This window comes from Orycteropus afer, unplaced genomic scaffold (assembly GCF_000298275.1).
Source record: "Orycteropus afer afer isolate SDZICR_OR568_19922 unplaced genomic scaffold, OryAfe1.0 scaffold00074, whole genome shotgun sequence".
In the NCBI taxonomy this organism is placed as follows: Eukaryota; Metazoa; Chordata; class Mammalia; order Tubulidentata; family Orycteropodidae; genus Orycteropus; species Orycteropus afer.
In genome coordinates this window covers 3581629-3597243 of record NW_006921661.1, presented here as the reverse complement: position 1 = coordinate 3597243, position 15615 = coordinate 3581629, and the positions used below count along the sequence as shown (strand labels likewise).

General features: G+C 39.4%; 1 protein-coding gene across 1 annotated transcript in view; it reads right to left on the bottom strand.

The window, feature by feature from the left end:
- GDPD4 (glycerophosphodiester phosphodiesterase domain containing 4) overlaps window positions 1-15615 on the bottom strand; it is a 114673-nt gene that overhangs the window by 20677 nt on the left and 78381 nt on the right. Inside the window, exon 12 of the mRNA XM_007941027.1 lies at window positions 10709-10863. Within this exon, the coding sequence (XP_007939218.1) occupies window positions 10709-10863 (155 nt within the window). The remainder of the gene's footprint in view (window positions 1-10708; window positions 10864-15615) is intronic.

The window sequence follows — 15615 nt, the reverse complement described above, 5'->3', positions numbered from 1 at the left end:
CAACATGACCCATCATGTAAATAAAACAAAGGAAAAGAACCACATGATCGTATCAATTGATGCAGAAAAAGCACTGACAAAATACAACGCCTGTTCTTGATTAAAAAAACACTTGGCCAAATTAAGGGCATATATACAAAACCCTTCTGAATTTGGAGACCATCTAAAGAATAGATTTGATGCAATGAACACCAACGATTGAAAACCAGAGGAATCATGGGATGACATCAAGAACATCATCCATGAAGGAAGCAAAAGTTCATTAAAAAGACAGGAAAGGAAGAAAAGACCAAAATGGATGTCAGAAGAGACTCTGAAACTTGCCCTTGGATGGAGAGTAGCTAAAGTGAATGGAAGAAATAAGATTAAAGAGCTGAACAGAAGATTTCAAAGAGCAGCTTGGAAAGACAAAGTCTATTATTATAATGAATGTGCAAAGACCTGGAGTTAGAATACCAAAAAGGAAGAACATGCTCAGCATTTTTCAAGCTGAAAGGACTGAAAAGGAAATTTAAGCCTCAAGTTGCAATACTGAAAGATTCTATGGGCAATATATTGAATGATGCAGGAAACATCAAAAGAAGATGAAAGGAATACAAAGTGTCACTGGACCAAAAAGAATTGGTCGATGCTCATTCATTTCAGGAGGTGGCATTTGATCAGGAACCAAACTGGCAAAGAAGTAAAATATCTCTACTTGCATATGATAAGATCCTATATGTAGAAAAATCCAGGGTCAACAAGAAAACTATTATAACAAATAGAAGGCTTCAGCAAAGTGGTAGGGTACAAGATCAACACACAAAGATCAGTGGGTTCCTCTACACTAACAAAGAACTCTGAAAAGAAAATCAAGAAAACAATGCCATTTACAATAGCTACCCACAAGATGACTTAAAAAAAAACCTCACTGCCATCAAGTTGGATCTGACTCATAGTAACCCCTCCTTGGGTTCCCGAGGCAGTATCACTATGGAAGTAGACTGCCCAACCTGCCTTCCAAGAAGTGGCTGGTGGGTTTGAACTGCTAGTCTTCTGGTTAGCAGTCAAATGCCTTAGGTACTACATCACCAGAGGTCCCATGATACTCTTAGAAAATTAGAAATAAAAGGAAATTTAAATATGATGAAGGGAATGTACAGACAAATCTACAGATAATATCCTACTTAATAATGAAAGTACCATGGACTTCCAAAAGGACTAACAAATATGTCCTGAAAGAAGTGCAGCTGGAATGCTCCTTGGAAGCAAGAATGACCAGACTTCATTTGACCTACTTTGGTCATGTTGTCAGAAAAGACCATTCCCTGGAGAAGAATATCATGCTTGGTAAAGTGGAGGGTCAACAAAAAAGGGGAAGGCCCTCAACGAGATGGACTGACACCGTGACTGCAATGACGGGCTCAGGTACAGCAAATATTATGAGGCTGGCACAGGAGTCGGAGCCAACTTGATAGCACCTAACAACAACAACAACAAATATTTTCCCCTAAAGATATTGTACTTCTATCCAACATCATACTGAAGAACTAGTCAGTGCCATTAATGAATAAAAATGAATAAAATTAATAAATATTAGAATAAAGTCATACTGTTATTATTTTCAGACAACATAATTATACGTGAGTAAATCCCCCAAAATCTACCACAAAACAAATACGATGAATAAATAAATTTAGTAAGATTGTAAAACATAAATTTAACATGGAAAAATAAATTTTATTTCTATATGCTACTCTGGTAGCATAGTGCCTAAGGCACTTGACTGCTAACCAGAAGGCTGGCAGTTCAAACCCACCAGCCACTCCTCGGAAGGAAGATGAGGCAATCTACTTCTGTAGTGATAGTGCCTCGGCAACCCAAGGAGGGGTCGCTATGAGTTGGGTCCGACTCGACAGCACATAACAACAACAACAACCAATGAACAAATGGAAAAGAAATTAAAAACAGTATCATTCATGTAGCATCAAAATTATAAAGTACCTAGAGATAAATTTAACAAAAATACACTTGAAGACATTATGCTAAGTAAAATAAGCCATACACAAAAGGACAAATATTGTATGATTACAATTATACAGGATATTTAGAATAGTCAAGTTCATAAAGATACAAAATAGAATAGAGGCTGGGGAAAGGAGAAAAGAGAAGTTATTGTTTGATAGGTATAGAGTTTCTGTCTGGGATAATAAAAGGATCTGAAGATATAGTGATGGCTATACAACATTATGAATGTATTTAGCATCAGTGAAAAATTGTTAAAATGGTCAATTATAAGTTACCACAATAAATAAATAGGCCCACACAAATATGGCCAAATTGTTTTTGATAAAGGTGCAAAGGCAATTTATAGTCTTTTCAGCAAATGGTGTTATAACAATTGGATATCCAAATCCAAGAAAACAAACCTTGACTTAAATCTTGCCCCTATATAAAAATGAATCAAAATAGATCATGTATAAATGTAAAATATAAAGGTATAATACTTTTAAAGAAAAACACAGGAGAAAATCGTTGTGTTCTTAGATTAGACAAAGAGCTCTTAATATGATACTAAAAACATGATGCATAAAATCTACAGAGAAACTAATTAATACCATTAAAATAAATTCTGTAAGTTAAGCATAGAAAAAAAAGTTGAGACAAGATCACTGAACTTCCTCCAAAGATAGACCTTGAACACTGCTTCTGAAAGGTCAGCCTTGGAAATCCCTGCACACGTGGGGGGTCTCCAGGAGTCAGAACCAACTTGACAGCAACTAACACCAGCAACAACTGCTCATTACAGAAAACTGATTGAGAAACTAAAGAGAAAAAAGAGATACCTTCAGAAAATATGTTCTCAATGTTCATATAATTTTGATTAAAATAATACATCTAAAACATCCTCAGAGATCAGCACAATATCATTAAGGCAAAGGAAGACACTGAGGGGTGCACAGACCACAAAGGTAAATGTTATATACACAATTCTGGAGTATCATTAATAACAAACAATAATCTTTGAGTGGATACACAGGCAGACATGCAAGCTGAACAGGTATGGGTAGGGGAACAAGACTAAACCCACAAACATAAATGGGTTTGGCAGAGGATATTTCTACATACATATTTGTATGTGCCGTAAATATATCCATGTATACAGTAGAGCAAACAGGGAGCAAAATTAAGAAAACTTAGGTATAACCAAACACTGTGAAGGAATGAGTCACTAGGCTTAGAGACTCAGGGCCACAATCTCAGGGGACAGTTAAGTCAAATGGCATAACATAGTTCACAAAGACAATGTTCTACACCTTAGAATTATAAGTGAGTAGCAACTGGCTTCTTAAAAGTTAAGCGGTCGTCTAAGTCTATTGGTCTCTCCCTGTCCAGAGGAAAGAAGAATGAAGAAAATCAATGACTCAAGGAAACAATTAGCCCAAAGAACTAATGGATCATATGAACCATAGCCTCCATTACCCTGAGACTATAAGAACTAGATGGTACCTGGCTACCAGTATCGACTGCTCTGATAGGGACTACAGAAAAGTCCTGGACAGAATGGGAGAAAAATGTAGAACAAAATTCAAAATCATAAAAAAAGACCAAATATACTAGCCTAAAAGAGACTGGGAGAATCCCCGAGACTGTGGCCCCTAGACACCCTTTAAATCTGGAACTGATCTCACCCCGGGAATCACCTTTCAGTCAAACGACAGACATGCTTATAAAGTGAACAATAACACTCATGAGGAACGTACTCCTCAGAATCATTAACCACAGGTGATCAAAAGGGCAGCATTTTCCCACAAACAAAGCTCAGAAGTCAGGAAGGGGCAGGGAAGAAGGGTAAATGGAAAAGGGGAACCAGGGAGGAATCAGGAAGAGTGCTGTTACATTGGGGGAATAGCACTAATGTTACAAAATGTGTAAAAATTGTTGAATGGAAACTAATTTGCTCTGTAAACTTTTACCCAAACCACAATACATCAATCAATAAACAAACAAAACACTTTCAGAGCTGAAATGGCAAGGTCACAATGTCTTGTACCAGTGGTCTGATGGACAAGAAAGGGAACAATGATCACAGAAAATGTACTGACGATGTGATCTGAATCGGGTCATGAACACTACATGAATATTTAAGGTAGAACTGCTTCATTGTTTTTTAATTTAGAGGAACTTGAGAGGAATGATTTAGAATAAAGCTCTGTCCATGAATTTATAGTAATCAGCATGATATTCCTATAAGGGAAAAAGCCTTATTCTCCCTGGTAGAATATACTCTATATAACTTCCTTAAAGATGACGCTTTGCTAATGTTGAACTTTCATATGAAACTAGTATGGTGTGTTGTACATATTACTACTCAGTAAATATTTGTTGAGCTAAATGAAACTGCTTAATTTATAACTTTGTTGTTAGGTGCCATTGAGTCGGCTCTGACTCATAGCAATCCTATGTACAACAGAACAAAACACTGCCCAGTCATGTGCCATCCTCACAATCCTTCTTATACTTGAGCCCACCATGGCAGCCACTGTGTCCATCTATCTTGTTAAGGGTCTTTCCCTTTTCCGCTGACCCCTCCACTTTACCAAGCATGATATCCTTTGCCAGGGATTGGTCCCTTCTGACCACAAGACCAAAGCATGTGAGATGCAGTCTGGCCACTCTTGCTTCCAAGGATCATTCTGGCTGAACTTCTTCCAGGACAGATTCATTCATTCTTCTGGCAGTCCATGGTATTTTCAGTATTCTTCGCCAAAACTATAATTCAAAAGCATTAACTCTTCTTCATTCTTCCTTATTTATTGTCCAGCTTTCACATGCATATGAGACTATTGAAAATACCATGGCTTGGGTTTGCGGCACCTTAGTCCCCAAAGTGACATGTTTATTCTTCAGAGGTCTTTTGCAGCAGATTTGCCCAGTGCAATATGATGTGTGATTTCTTGACTGTTGCTTCCATGGGTGTTGATTGTGAATCCAAGTAAAATGAAGTCTTTGACAACCTCAATCTATTCTCCATTTAATCATGATGCTTCTTATTGGTCCATTTGTGAGGATTTCTGTTTTCTTTATGTTGAGGTGCAATCCATACTGCAGACTATAGTCTTTAACCTTCATCAGTAAGTGCTTCTAATCGTCTTCATTTTCAGCATGGAAGTTTGTAAAATCTACATATCACAGGTTGTTAATGAGTCTTCCTCCAATTCTGATGCCATGCTGTTCTTCATATAGTGTAGCTTCTTGGATTATTTGCTCAGCATACAGATTGAATAAATATGGTGAAAGGATACAATCCTGACACCATCCTTCCTGATTTTAAACCACGCAGTATCCCTTTGTTCTGTTTGAACAACAGCCTCCTGGTCTATGGACAGGTGCCTCATGAGTACAATCAAGTGATCTAGAATTCCCATTCTTCACAATGTTATCCATAATTTGTTTGCATGTTGCTGTGAGCCTGGAGGCTATGCCACCAGTATTTGAAATACTAGCAGGATCACCCACGGTGGACATATTTCAGTAGAGCTTCCAAACTAAGACAGACTGGGAAGAAGAAAGGGGCCACCCACTTCTCAAAGAATTGGCCAGTAAAAACCTCATGAAGAGCAGTGAAACACTGTCTAATACATTACTGGAAACTTTATAATAGTATTTGGGATATGATTGATCCCTGTTAAATCTGAGGCAACTTGAGACTACGTCTATATAATGATGGCCAAGGGAATAACTTTAAAAGCATAGTGGTAAAAGAACTTGGACTCTGGCATCTGTCAGGCCTATATTTAAATCCAAAGTCTACTGACCGACTGTTGATGATGAATTACCTAACTTCTCTGAGCTTTAGTTTCCTCATTTGAAAAATGAGATGATAGTAATGCTCACTAAATAATATGTAAGGATGGATACGATGAAAGCAGCAGTTAATATTTATTGTGCTTTCACATGTGTTCATTATTCTGCTATGTGCATTTTAAGAATTATCAATCTTACTCTTTCAGCCATCCCATCCCATAGGTACCAACGTTATCCTTAATTTATAAACAAGAAAACCCATTATCAGAAACTTTCCAAAGTGACATATGTCATGATGGGTAGGTTAGAATTTGAAACAGAGTCTGTGTTCTACCAACCACAGAACTTGACATATAATAAAGGCTCAACATATGGAAGCTATTATAATTATTTTTTCAAATACTAGATCAATCTAAGTTACAATTAGGAGGAAAGAAAATAACCTCAGAGTCATTTTCTATTTGCGAAGAATAAAAGTAAATAGTAATGCACTCAAAATATATGGGGAATTGAGTAAAGACTTGGAAATAGAGAGTAAAGCACATATAATTTTCCATTGCTAAAAGAAAAACAGACATATTATATGATTAACCTTCCCATGGCCAGACACAGGAAATACAGGAACAGAGGTATATTCAAACCTGGTTCAAGGCCTGGAATACAGAAAAGTATCTATGGGAATTTTTATGAACTCCAGGGAGATCTTGGATATATGTATCTCCAAGGAAGACTTTGTCTGAGAAATACATAAAATTATCTGAAAAAATTATTCTTAAATCTAAGAGGAAGGGGATATGAAATAAAGTTTCCAATTTAATTCCTGGGTCCTTTTAATTCTGAAAATCTTTCTCCAATTGCATATTTTTAAAAGTGGTGGTTAATAATTTTAGTTCCTTCTCAAGCATGAACAGAGCAACAGCCAGGGAACCAGGTAAGGGCAGTGACCCAGGCCAGAAAAGCAGGTGAAAGAGAAGCCAGAGGGGATGACAGAGCAGAGCAGCAGCCAGGAATCCAGGTAAGGGAAGCAACCCAGGCCCCACCCCCACCAGCCAGGAAAGCTGTGGGGAAAGAGAAATCAGAGGGTAGGACAGAGCAGAGCAGCGCCAGGGATCCAGGTAAGGGGAGGGCTGAGAGGTTTCGAACAGCTAAAGCAAGACAAACTTGTCTGTCAGTTTGTTGTACTATTGTGGCTTGCATATTGCTGTGAGGCTTAAAGCTGTGCCACTGGTCTTTCAAGTGCTGGCAGGGTTGCACATGGTGCACAAGTATCAGTGCAGCTTGCAGACAGAGCCAGACTAGGAAGAAGGAAGAGGCCATCCACTTCTCAAAGAATTAGCCAGGGAAAATCTTATGAATAGCAGAGAAACACTGTCTGATATATTACTGTGCAACTTTATCAACAGCCCAGAAACATTATCTAATACAGTGCAGGAGAACGAGCCCTTTAGGTCAGAAGGCTTTCAAAATAAGACTAGGAAAGAGCTGCATCATCAAAGTAGTACCAAACTTACTGATATGATATGGATAAAGTAAAGCTTTCAAGACCTCCATTTGCTGATGTGGCACGACTCAAATTGAGGTGAAACAGCTGCAAACATCCATTAATAATCAGAACACGGAATGTATGAAGTATGAATCTAGGAAAATTGGAAGTTGTCAAAGATGAAATGGAATGCATAAAGATTGATATCCTAGGCATTAGTGCGCTGAAATGGACTGGTTTTGGCCATTTTGAATCAGATAACCATATGATTTACTATGCCAGGAATGATAATTTGAAGAGGAATTGCATGGCATTCATCATCACAAAGGATGTTTCAAGATCTGTCCTGAAGTACAAAGCTGTCAGTGATAGGATAATACCCATATGCCTACAAGGAAGACCAGTTAATATGACTCTTAGTCAAATTTATGCACCAACCACCAAAGCCAAAGATGAGGAAATTGAAGATTTTTATCAACTTCTGCAGTCTGAAATTGACCAACTGTGCAATCAAGATGTGTTAATGATCACTGGTGACTGGAATACAAAAGTTGGAAACAAAGAAGAATCACCAGTAGTTGGAAAACTTGGCCTTGGTGACACATATAATGCTGGAGATTGTATGATAGAATTTTGCAAGACCAATGACTTATTCATTGCAAATACCTCTTTTCAACAACACAAATGGTTGCTATACACGTAGACTTTTCCAGATGGAGTACACAGGAATCAGACTGACTACATCTGTGGCAAGAGGCGATGGAAAAGCTCAATATCTTCAGCCAAAATAAGGCCAGGAGCTGATTGTGGAACAGATCATCAATTGCTCATACGCAAGTTCAACTTGAAGCTGAAGACAATTAAAACAAGTCCACAATAGCCAAAATATGACCTGGAATACATCCCTCCTGAATTTAGAGACCTTCTAAAGAATAGATTTGAGGCACTGAACACCAATGACTGAAAACCAGAAGAACTGTGGGATGATATCAAGCATATAATATCCATGAAGAAAGCAAGAGATCATTAAAAAGATGAGAAAGGAAGAAAAGACCAAAATGAATGTCAGAAGAGACTTTGAAACTTACCCTTGAATGAAGAGTAGCTAAAGCAAATGGAAGAAATGACAAGATGAAAGAGCTGAACAGAAAATTTCAAAGAGCAGCTCAAGCAGACAAAGCCAATTACTATAATGAAATGTGCAAAGATCCGGAGTTAGAAAACCAAAAGGGAAGAACATGCTTGGCATTTCTCAAGCTGAAAGAACTGAGGAAAAAAATTAAGCCTCAAGTTGTAATATTCAAAGATTCTATGGGCAAAATATTGAACGATGCAGGAAGCATCAAAAGAAGATGGAAAGAATACACAGAGTCACTGTACCATCCATTTCAGGAGGTGGCGTATGATCAAGAACCAATGGTATTGAAGGAAGAAGTCAAAGCTGCACTGAAGGAATTGGAGAAGAACAAGCCTCCAGAAACTGACGGAATATCCACTGAGATGTTTCAACGAACAGATGTCCCACTGGAGACACTTGGTTATGCCAAGAGATTTGGAAGACAGCTACCTGGCCAATTGACTGGAAGAGATCCATATTTGTATCCATTCCAAAGAGAGGTGATCCCACAGAATGTGGAAATTATTGACCAATATCATTAATAACACATGCAAGTAAAATCTTACTGAAGATAATTCAAAAATGGTTGCAGCAGTATATTGACAGAGAACGTCCAGAGGTACAAGCTGGATTCAGAAGAGGATGTGGAACAAGGGATATCATAGCTGTTGTCAGATGGATCTTGGCTCAAAGCAAAGAATACCAGAAAGATGTTTACTTGTGTTTTATTGACTATGCAAAAGTATTTGATTGTGGGGATCATAACAAATTATGGATAACATTGAGGAGAATGGAATTCCAGAACACTTAATTGTGCTCATGAGGAACCTGTACATAGACCAGGAGGCTGTCACTGGAACAGAACAAGGGGCCTCTGCATGGCTTAAAATCAAGAAGGGAGTGGGTCAGAGTTGTATCCTTTCCCCACACCTACTCAATCTGTATGCTGAGCAAATAATCTGAGAAGCTGGACTATATGAAGAAGAACGTGGCAGCAGGATTGGAAGAAGAATCATTAACAACCTGTGATACGCTGACAACACAACTTCACTTGCTGAAAGTGAAGATGACTTGAAGAACTTACTGATGAAGATTGAAGAATACAGTCTGCGGTATGGATTACAACTCAATATAAAGAAAACAAAAATTCTCACAACTGGACCTGTAAGTAACATCACAATAAATGGAGAAAAGACTGAAGTTGTCAAAGACTTCACATTGCTTGGTTCTATAATTGACACCAATGGAGGCAGCAGTCAGGATATCAGACGACATAGAGCACTGGGCAAGTCAGCTGCAAAGGACCTCTTTCAAGGGCTGAGGAGCAAAAATGTCTCCTTGAGGACTAAGGTGTGCCTGACACAAGCCATGGTATTTTCAATTGCCTCATGTACATGTGAGAGCAGGACAACGAATAAAGAAGACTGAAGAAAAATTGATGCTTTTCAGTTGTGGTGCTGGCAAAGAATGCTGAAAGTACCATGGACTGCTAAAAGAACTAACAAATCTGTCCTGGAGGAAGTGAAGCTGGAATGCTGCTTGGACGTGAGAATGACCAGACTTTGTCTCACCTACTTTGGTCATGTTGTCAGAAGGGACCATTCCCTGGAGAAGGATGCCATGTTTGGTACAGTGCATGGTCAATGAAGGAGGCAAAGGCCCTCAACGAGATGGACTGACACAGTGGCTTCTGCGATGGGCTCAAGTTCAGTAGGGATCGCGGAGCTGGTGCGGGACCAGGTGGTGTTTTGTTCTGCTGTGCATAGGGTTACTATGAGTCGGAGATGACTCGACATCACCTAACAACAACAACTCATGCGTGGTTGTTTGAAACTTTTTTTATTTTTTAAAGGAATGATTTAGTTATATTTTTAATTGTGCCTACTAGAAACCTGACTATCTGGATCATGAAGCTATATATGAAATACTGCAATCCGTCTGGTAATGGCAGAAAGAAATTTAAGTTCTGACTTTTTAAGGTCTACCTTATACTAAATCAGAAATGCAAAGTACACAAAAGAATGTGTCAAATGATGAGGGACTGGGACACATAAAAGAAGGAGTTTTAAGACCATGTTCTAGGGACATAGTCTACACTTGATAAATGTTTGTTGGTAGTGGGAGGGAAGGGAAGAGATAGGGAAAAGGGTGAAAAAGCAGAAAGGAGGGAATGGTAGGAAGGAGAAAGGAGGTGATTCCAAGAAGATGAATGCACATAAGCAATCCTGAGATGGGAAAGGCAAGTTAAGTAGCTTCATTGGAAGGTAGATTTTGTGCAAGTAAGGCAGCACATGCTAAAAGAGGTGTAGTCATTCACTTACCTCAACCCATTGTAGAACAACTCCTTGTAGTCAACATTTATTATTCTTATGTTTTCTTTTGAAAGTTCATCAAGGGTCTCTAATCGGCCCACTTGCTGAAAACCAGGAGCCATAAGCTTGACATAGTCCCTATCAAAACTTGGCAACCAAAAAATCTGTAAGAAAAACAGTAAGTCCTTCAGTGGATAATCATCTAAGAACAAAGAGCTTCATGTAGAGCAGATGGAACACCATTTTAGCACTGGGCTACAGGAAGTAGAGAGAGTGATTCTGGCCCTTGTTGGAAGGGTCAGCCTGGCCTACTATTGTCTAATGAGTTCTCATAATACGGCCTTCCCCAGAGTTGTTGTGGAGTTTTCTCAGGATCTCCATATCCACCAGTTAACATCATAAGTCAAAGGTCCACTGTATGCTGAAAGCCTCATACAAGGTAAACTGTATGGTGAGTAGGCAAATGTAGATGAAAGGTGGGAATTGCAAGCATCCACTCTGAAACAAATCTCTGAGCGGAATCATTTCCTGACAACAGGGAATGTGATTATGACTCATCTGTAAAAATAACTCCATATGCAAAAAAAAACCCACCAAAATATTTGTTTCACTCCTAGTACTCTTCCATATGATTCTGAAAATGGCTTCCCAAATGTAGAGTTCCTTCTGAAAATACTCTGACCAAGTCTCTGCTCAAATATGTATTAGCTGTCCTTTCTACACTATTCATCAAAGCAAAGTTCTCAAAGCCTTAATGTAACCTAGGCTCTTTCTAATAGATTTATGTTAGTGATGGTGCAGGTCACATCACATGGTCCTTACACACATTACTCTTTGACAGGATGCTGGTATTTCATTTGGTTTGGAATAGCAAATGGCCTACCGGATATTTTACTGGCTCATTCGCAGATTGTCACATGTAGCAGTATAAGCAACAATCTCTATTTACATTGTTGTTAGATGCTGTCAAGTGGGATCCAACTCATAGTAACCCTATATACAACAGAATGAACTTCTGCCTGGTCATGCACCATCCTCACAACCCTTGATATACTTGACACTGTGACAGCCACTGTGTAAATCCATCTTGTGGAGGGTCTTCCCCTTTTTTGCTGACCCTCCATTTTACCAAGCATGATATCCTTCTCCAGGGAATGGTCCCTGATAACTGCAAGACCAAAGTAGGTGAGACAAAGTCTAGCCATTCTTGCTTCCAAGGAGCATTCCAGCTGCACTTCCTCCAGAAGAGATCTGTTCGTTCTTCTGGCAGTCCATGGTATTTTCAGTATTCTTCACCAGCACCATACTTCAAAGGCAGCAATTCACCATCAGTCTTCCTTCTTCATCTTCCAGCTTTCACCGGCCTATAAGGTGACTGAAAATACCATGGCTTGGGTTAGTTGCACCTTAGTCTTCAAAGTGACATTTTTGCTCTTCAGCACTTTAAAGAAGTCTTATGCAGCAGATTTGCCTAGTGCAATATGATGTCTGATTTCTTACTGCTGCTTCCACTGGTGTTGATTGTGGATCAGAGTAAAATGACATCTTTGACAACTTCGATCTTTTATCCATTTAATCATGATGCTGCTTACTGGTCCAGTTGTGAGAATTTTTGTTTTCTTTATGTTGAGGTGGAATCCATACTGCAGACTGCATCAGTGTTTCAAGTCATCTTCATTTTCAGCAAGCAAGGTTGTGTCATCTGCATATTGCAGGTTGTTAATGAGTCTTCCTCCAATCCCGATGTCATGTTCTTCTTCATACAGTCCAGCTTCTCAGATTATATGGTCAGCATACAGACTGAATAATTATGGTGAAAGAACACAACTCTGATGCACACCCTTCCTGATTTTAAATCACACAGTATCCACTTATTCTGTTTGAATGACAGCCTTCTGGTCTATTCACAGATTGCTCATGAGCATAATTAAGTGTCCTAGAATTCCCATTGTGTGTAATGTTATCCATAATTACTGATAATACACAAGCCGAATGCCTTTGCAGAATCAATTTATTTACAGGTAAACGTCTTTCTGGTATGCTTGATCCAGCTGGTATCAGCACTGACATCCCTTGTTCCAGGTCCTTCTCTGAATCTAGCTTGAATTTCTAGAAATTCCTTGTTAATATACTGCCATAACCATTTTCGAATTATCTTCAGAAAAACTGTCTTTGCATGTGATATGAATGATATTACTTGCCTGCTAACCAGATGGCTGGCGGTTCAAACCCACCAGCCACTCCTCGGAAGGAAGGTTGGGCAATCCTACTTCCGTAGTGATACTGCCTCGGAAACCCAAGGAGGGGTCGCTATGAGTCAGGTTTGACTCGACGGCACACAACAACAACAACAACAACATGAATGATATTGCTCAATAATTTTGCCCTTCTGTTGGATCACCTTTCTTTGGAATGGGCACAAATATCAATCTCTTTTAGCCAGTTGGCCAGGTAGCTGTTTTCCAAATTACTAGGCATAGATGAGTCAATGCCTCAGCACTGCATCCGTTTATTGAAACATCTCAGTGTGTGTTCTGTCAATTCCTGCTGTTTTTCACCAATTCCTTTAGCACAGCTTTGACTTCTTCTTTCAATACCATTGGTTCTTGATCACATACTACCTCCAGAAATAGCTGAATATTTAACAATTCTTTTTGTATAATGACTCTATATTCTTTCCATCTTCTTTAATGATTCCTGCATCATTTAATAGTTTGCCCATAAACCAAAACCAAACCAAACTCACTGCTGTTGAGTCAGATCCGACCCATAGCCACCCCTCCCTGGGTTTCCGAGGCAGTATCATTATGGAAGTAGATTGCCCAGTCTTCCTTCTGAGGAGTGGTTGGTGGGTTTGAACTACCAGCCTTCTGGTTAGCAGTCAAGTGCCTTAGGCACTACGCCACCAGAGCTCCTATTTGGCCCATAGAATCCTTCAATATTGCAACTTGAGGCTTGAATTTTTCTTCCAAAATGCCAAGCGTGTTCTTCCCTTTTGGTTTTCTAACTCCAGGATTTTGCACATTTCATTAAAATAACTGACTTTGTCTTCTTGAGCTGCTTTTTGAAATCTTCTGTTCTGCTCTTTATCTTGTCATTTCTTCTACTCCCTTTAGCTACTCTCATTTCAAGAGCAAGTCTCAGAGTCCCTTCTGACATACATTTTGGTCTTTTCTTCCTCTCCTGTCTTTTTAATAACATTTTGCTTTCTTCATGGTTACTGCTCTTAATGTCATCTCACAATTTGTCTGGTTTCCAGTCATTGGTGTTCAATACAATTTACCACAGTGCAACAGCTCCCCTCCATGCGCTCCTACCCCTTGAGCTATCTCCCTATGCATACACAGCCCTTCTAGTCTTCCATGATTGTTCTCTCTAAGGCGTGTATCCACCTAGTGTAAATACCTCATATGCCTGTCTTTTGTTTGGCTGGAAGCCACAGGAGTGGGTTCAATTCCATACCTGAAGGGCAGCAAGGGGCCATAGTCTCAGGGGTTTCATCAGGCTCCTCCATCACACCAGAAAACCTGGTCCCTTTTTTATTTTCCAAATGATTTTGAGTTTTGTTCCACATTGTTCTCCTACTCTATCCAGGATCTCCTACACAGATCCCCCTCTGAGAGGCTGACAATGGTAGCTGGGCACCATCTAGTTCTTCTGATCTTACAGTATATAGGCTGAGGATTGCATGGTCCACCAGTCGCTTGGACAAATTATTTCCACGTGTCTTTGGTTTTCTTCATTCTTCTTTGCTCTGGATGAGGAGAGACCTATCATTGCATCCAGATGGTGGTTGCTTGTAAGCTTTTAAGATCCAAGTTGCTACTCACCAAAGTAGGATGTGGAACAATGTTTTGTGTAGTATGTTATGCCAAGTGAGCTTGATGTCCCCTGCGACTATGGACCCAAGCCCCCAGGTCCAACTACTTGCTCCCTCTGAGTAGCTGGCTGTGACCAAGAAGTGACTACAACTTTGTCCCTTGTCGCTCTACTATATACCTGGGAATTCTTACAGAACATAGCAATACACTTGTAGAAACATCGTCTGCCACCCTATACATTGTCTTGGGCACACTCTCCCCTGTATAGACATACCTATAGTTCAGCCTGCCTACCCATCTATCCACCCATATATCCATGTTTGCCTTCACTGACAACACAGTACTGTATGTGCAAAAGGGTTCATCTTTGTTGTCTGTACCTCCCATGTACCTCTCTATGTCTTCCTCTTCCTCAATGCCACCATGTGGATCACTCACATTTGATATATTGCCCTTCTTGTCACCCAAATCAATACTTATCACTACCTATTTAACAGTGTTCCCTACCCTACCCTCCCACCCCTGGTAACCAACAAAGAAAACTTCCTCCCATATGTAAACCTTTCCTTGACTTTTCACAATAATGGACTAATACAATCTCTGTCATTCTGCGATTGACTTATTTCACTCAGCATAATGTCTTCCAAGTTGATCCACATTATGCAGTGTTTTGCAGATTCTAACTTAATCTTTAGGGTTGTATAGTATTCCATTGTGTGTATGTACCATAGTTTGGTTGTCCATTCTTCTGCTGAGGACACCTAGGTTGTTTCCATCTTTTGGCTACTGTAAATAGTGCTGCAATGAACATGGGTGTACATATATCTGTTCCTGCTCTGGCTCTCACTTCTTTAGGATATATACCTAGTAATGGAATGGCTGGGTCAAAAAGTATTTCTGAATCCAATTTTTTAAGGAATCGCCATACTGGTTTCCACAGTGCTTGTATCATTTGACAGTCCAACCAGCAGTATATGAGAGTCCCAACGTCTCTGCATCCTCACCAGCATTTGTTATTTTCTGTCTTGTTGAACTTTGCTACTAGTGCTGGGGCAAGATGGTATCTCATTGTTGTTTTGATTTGCATCTCTCTAA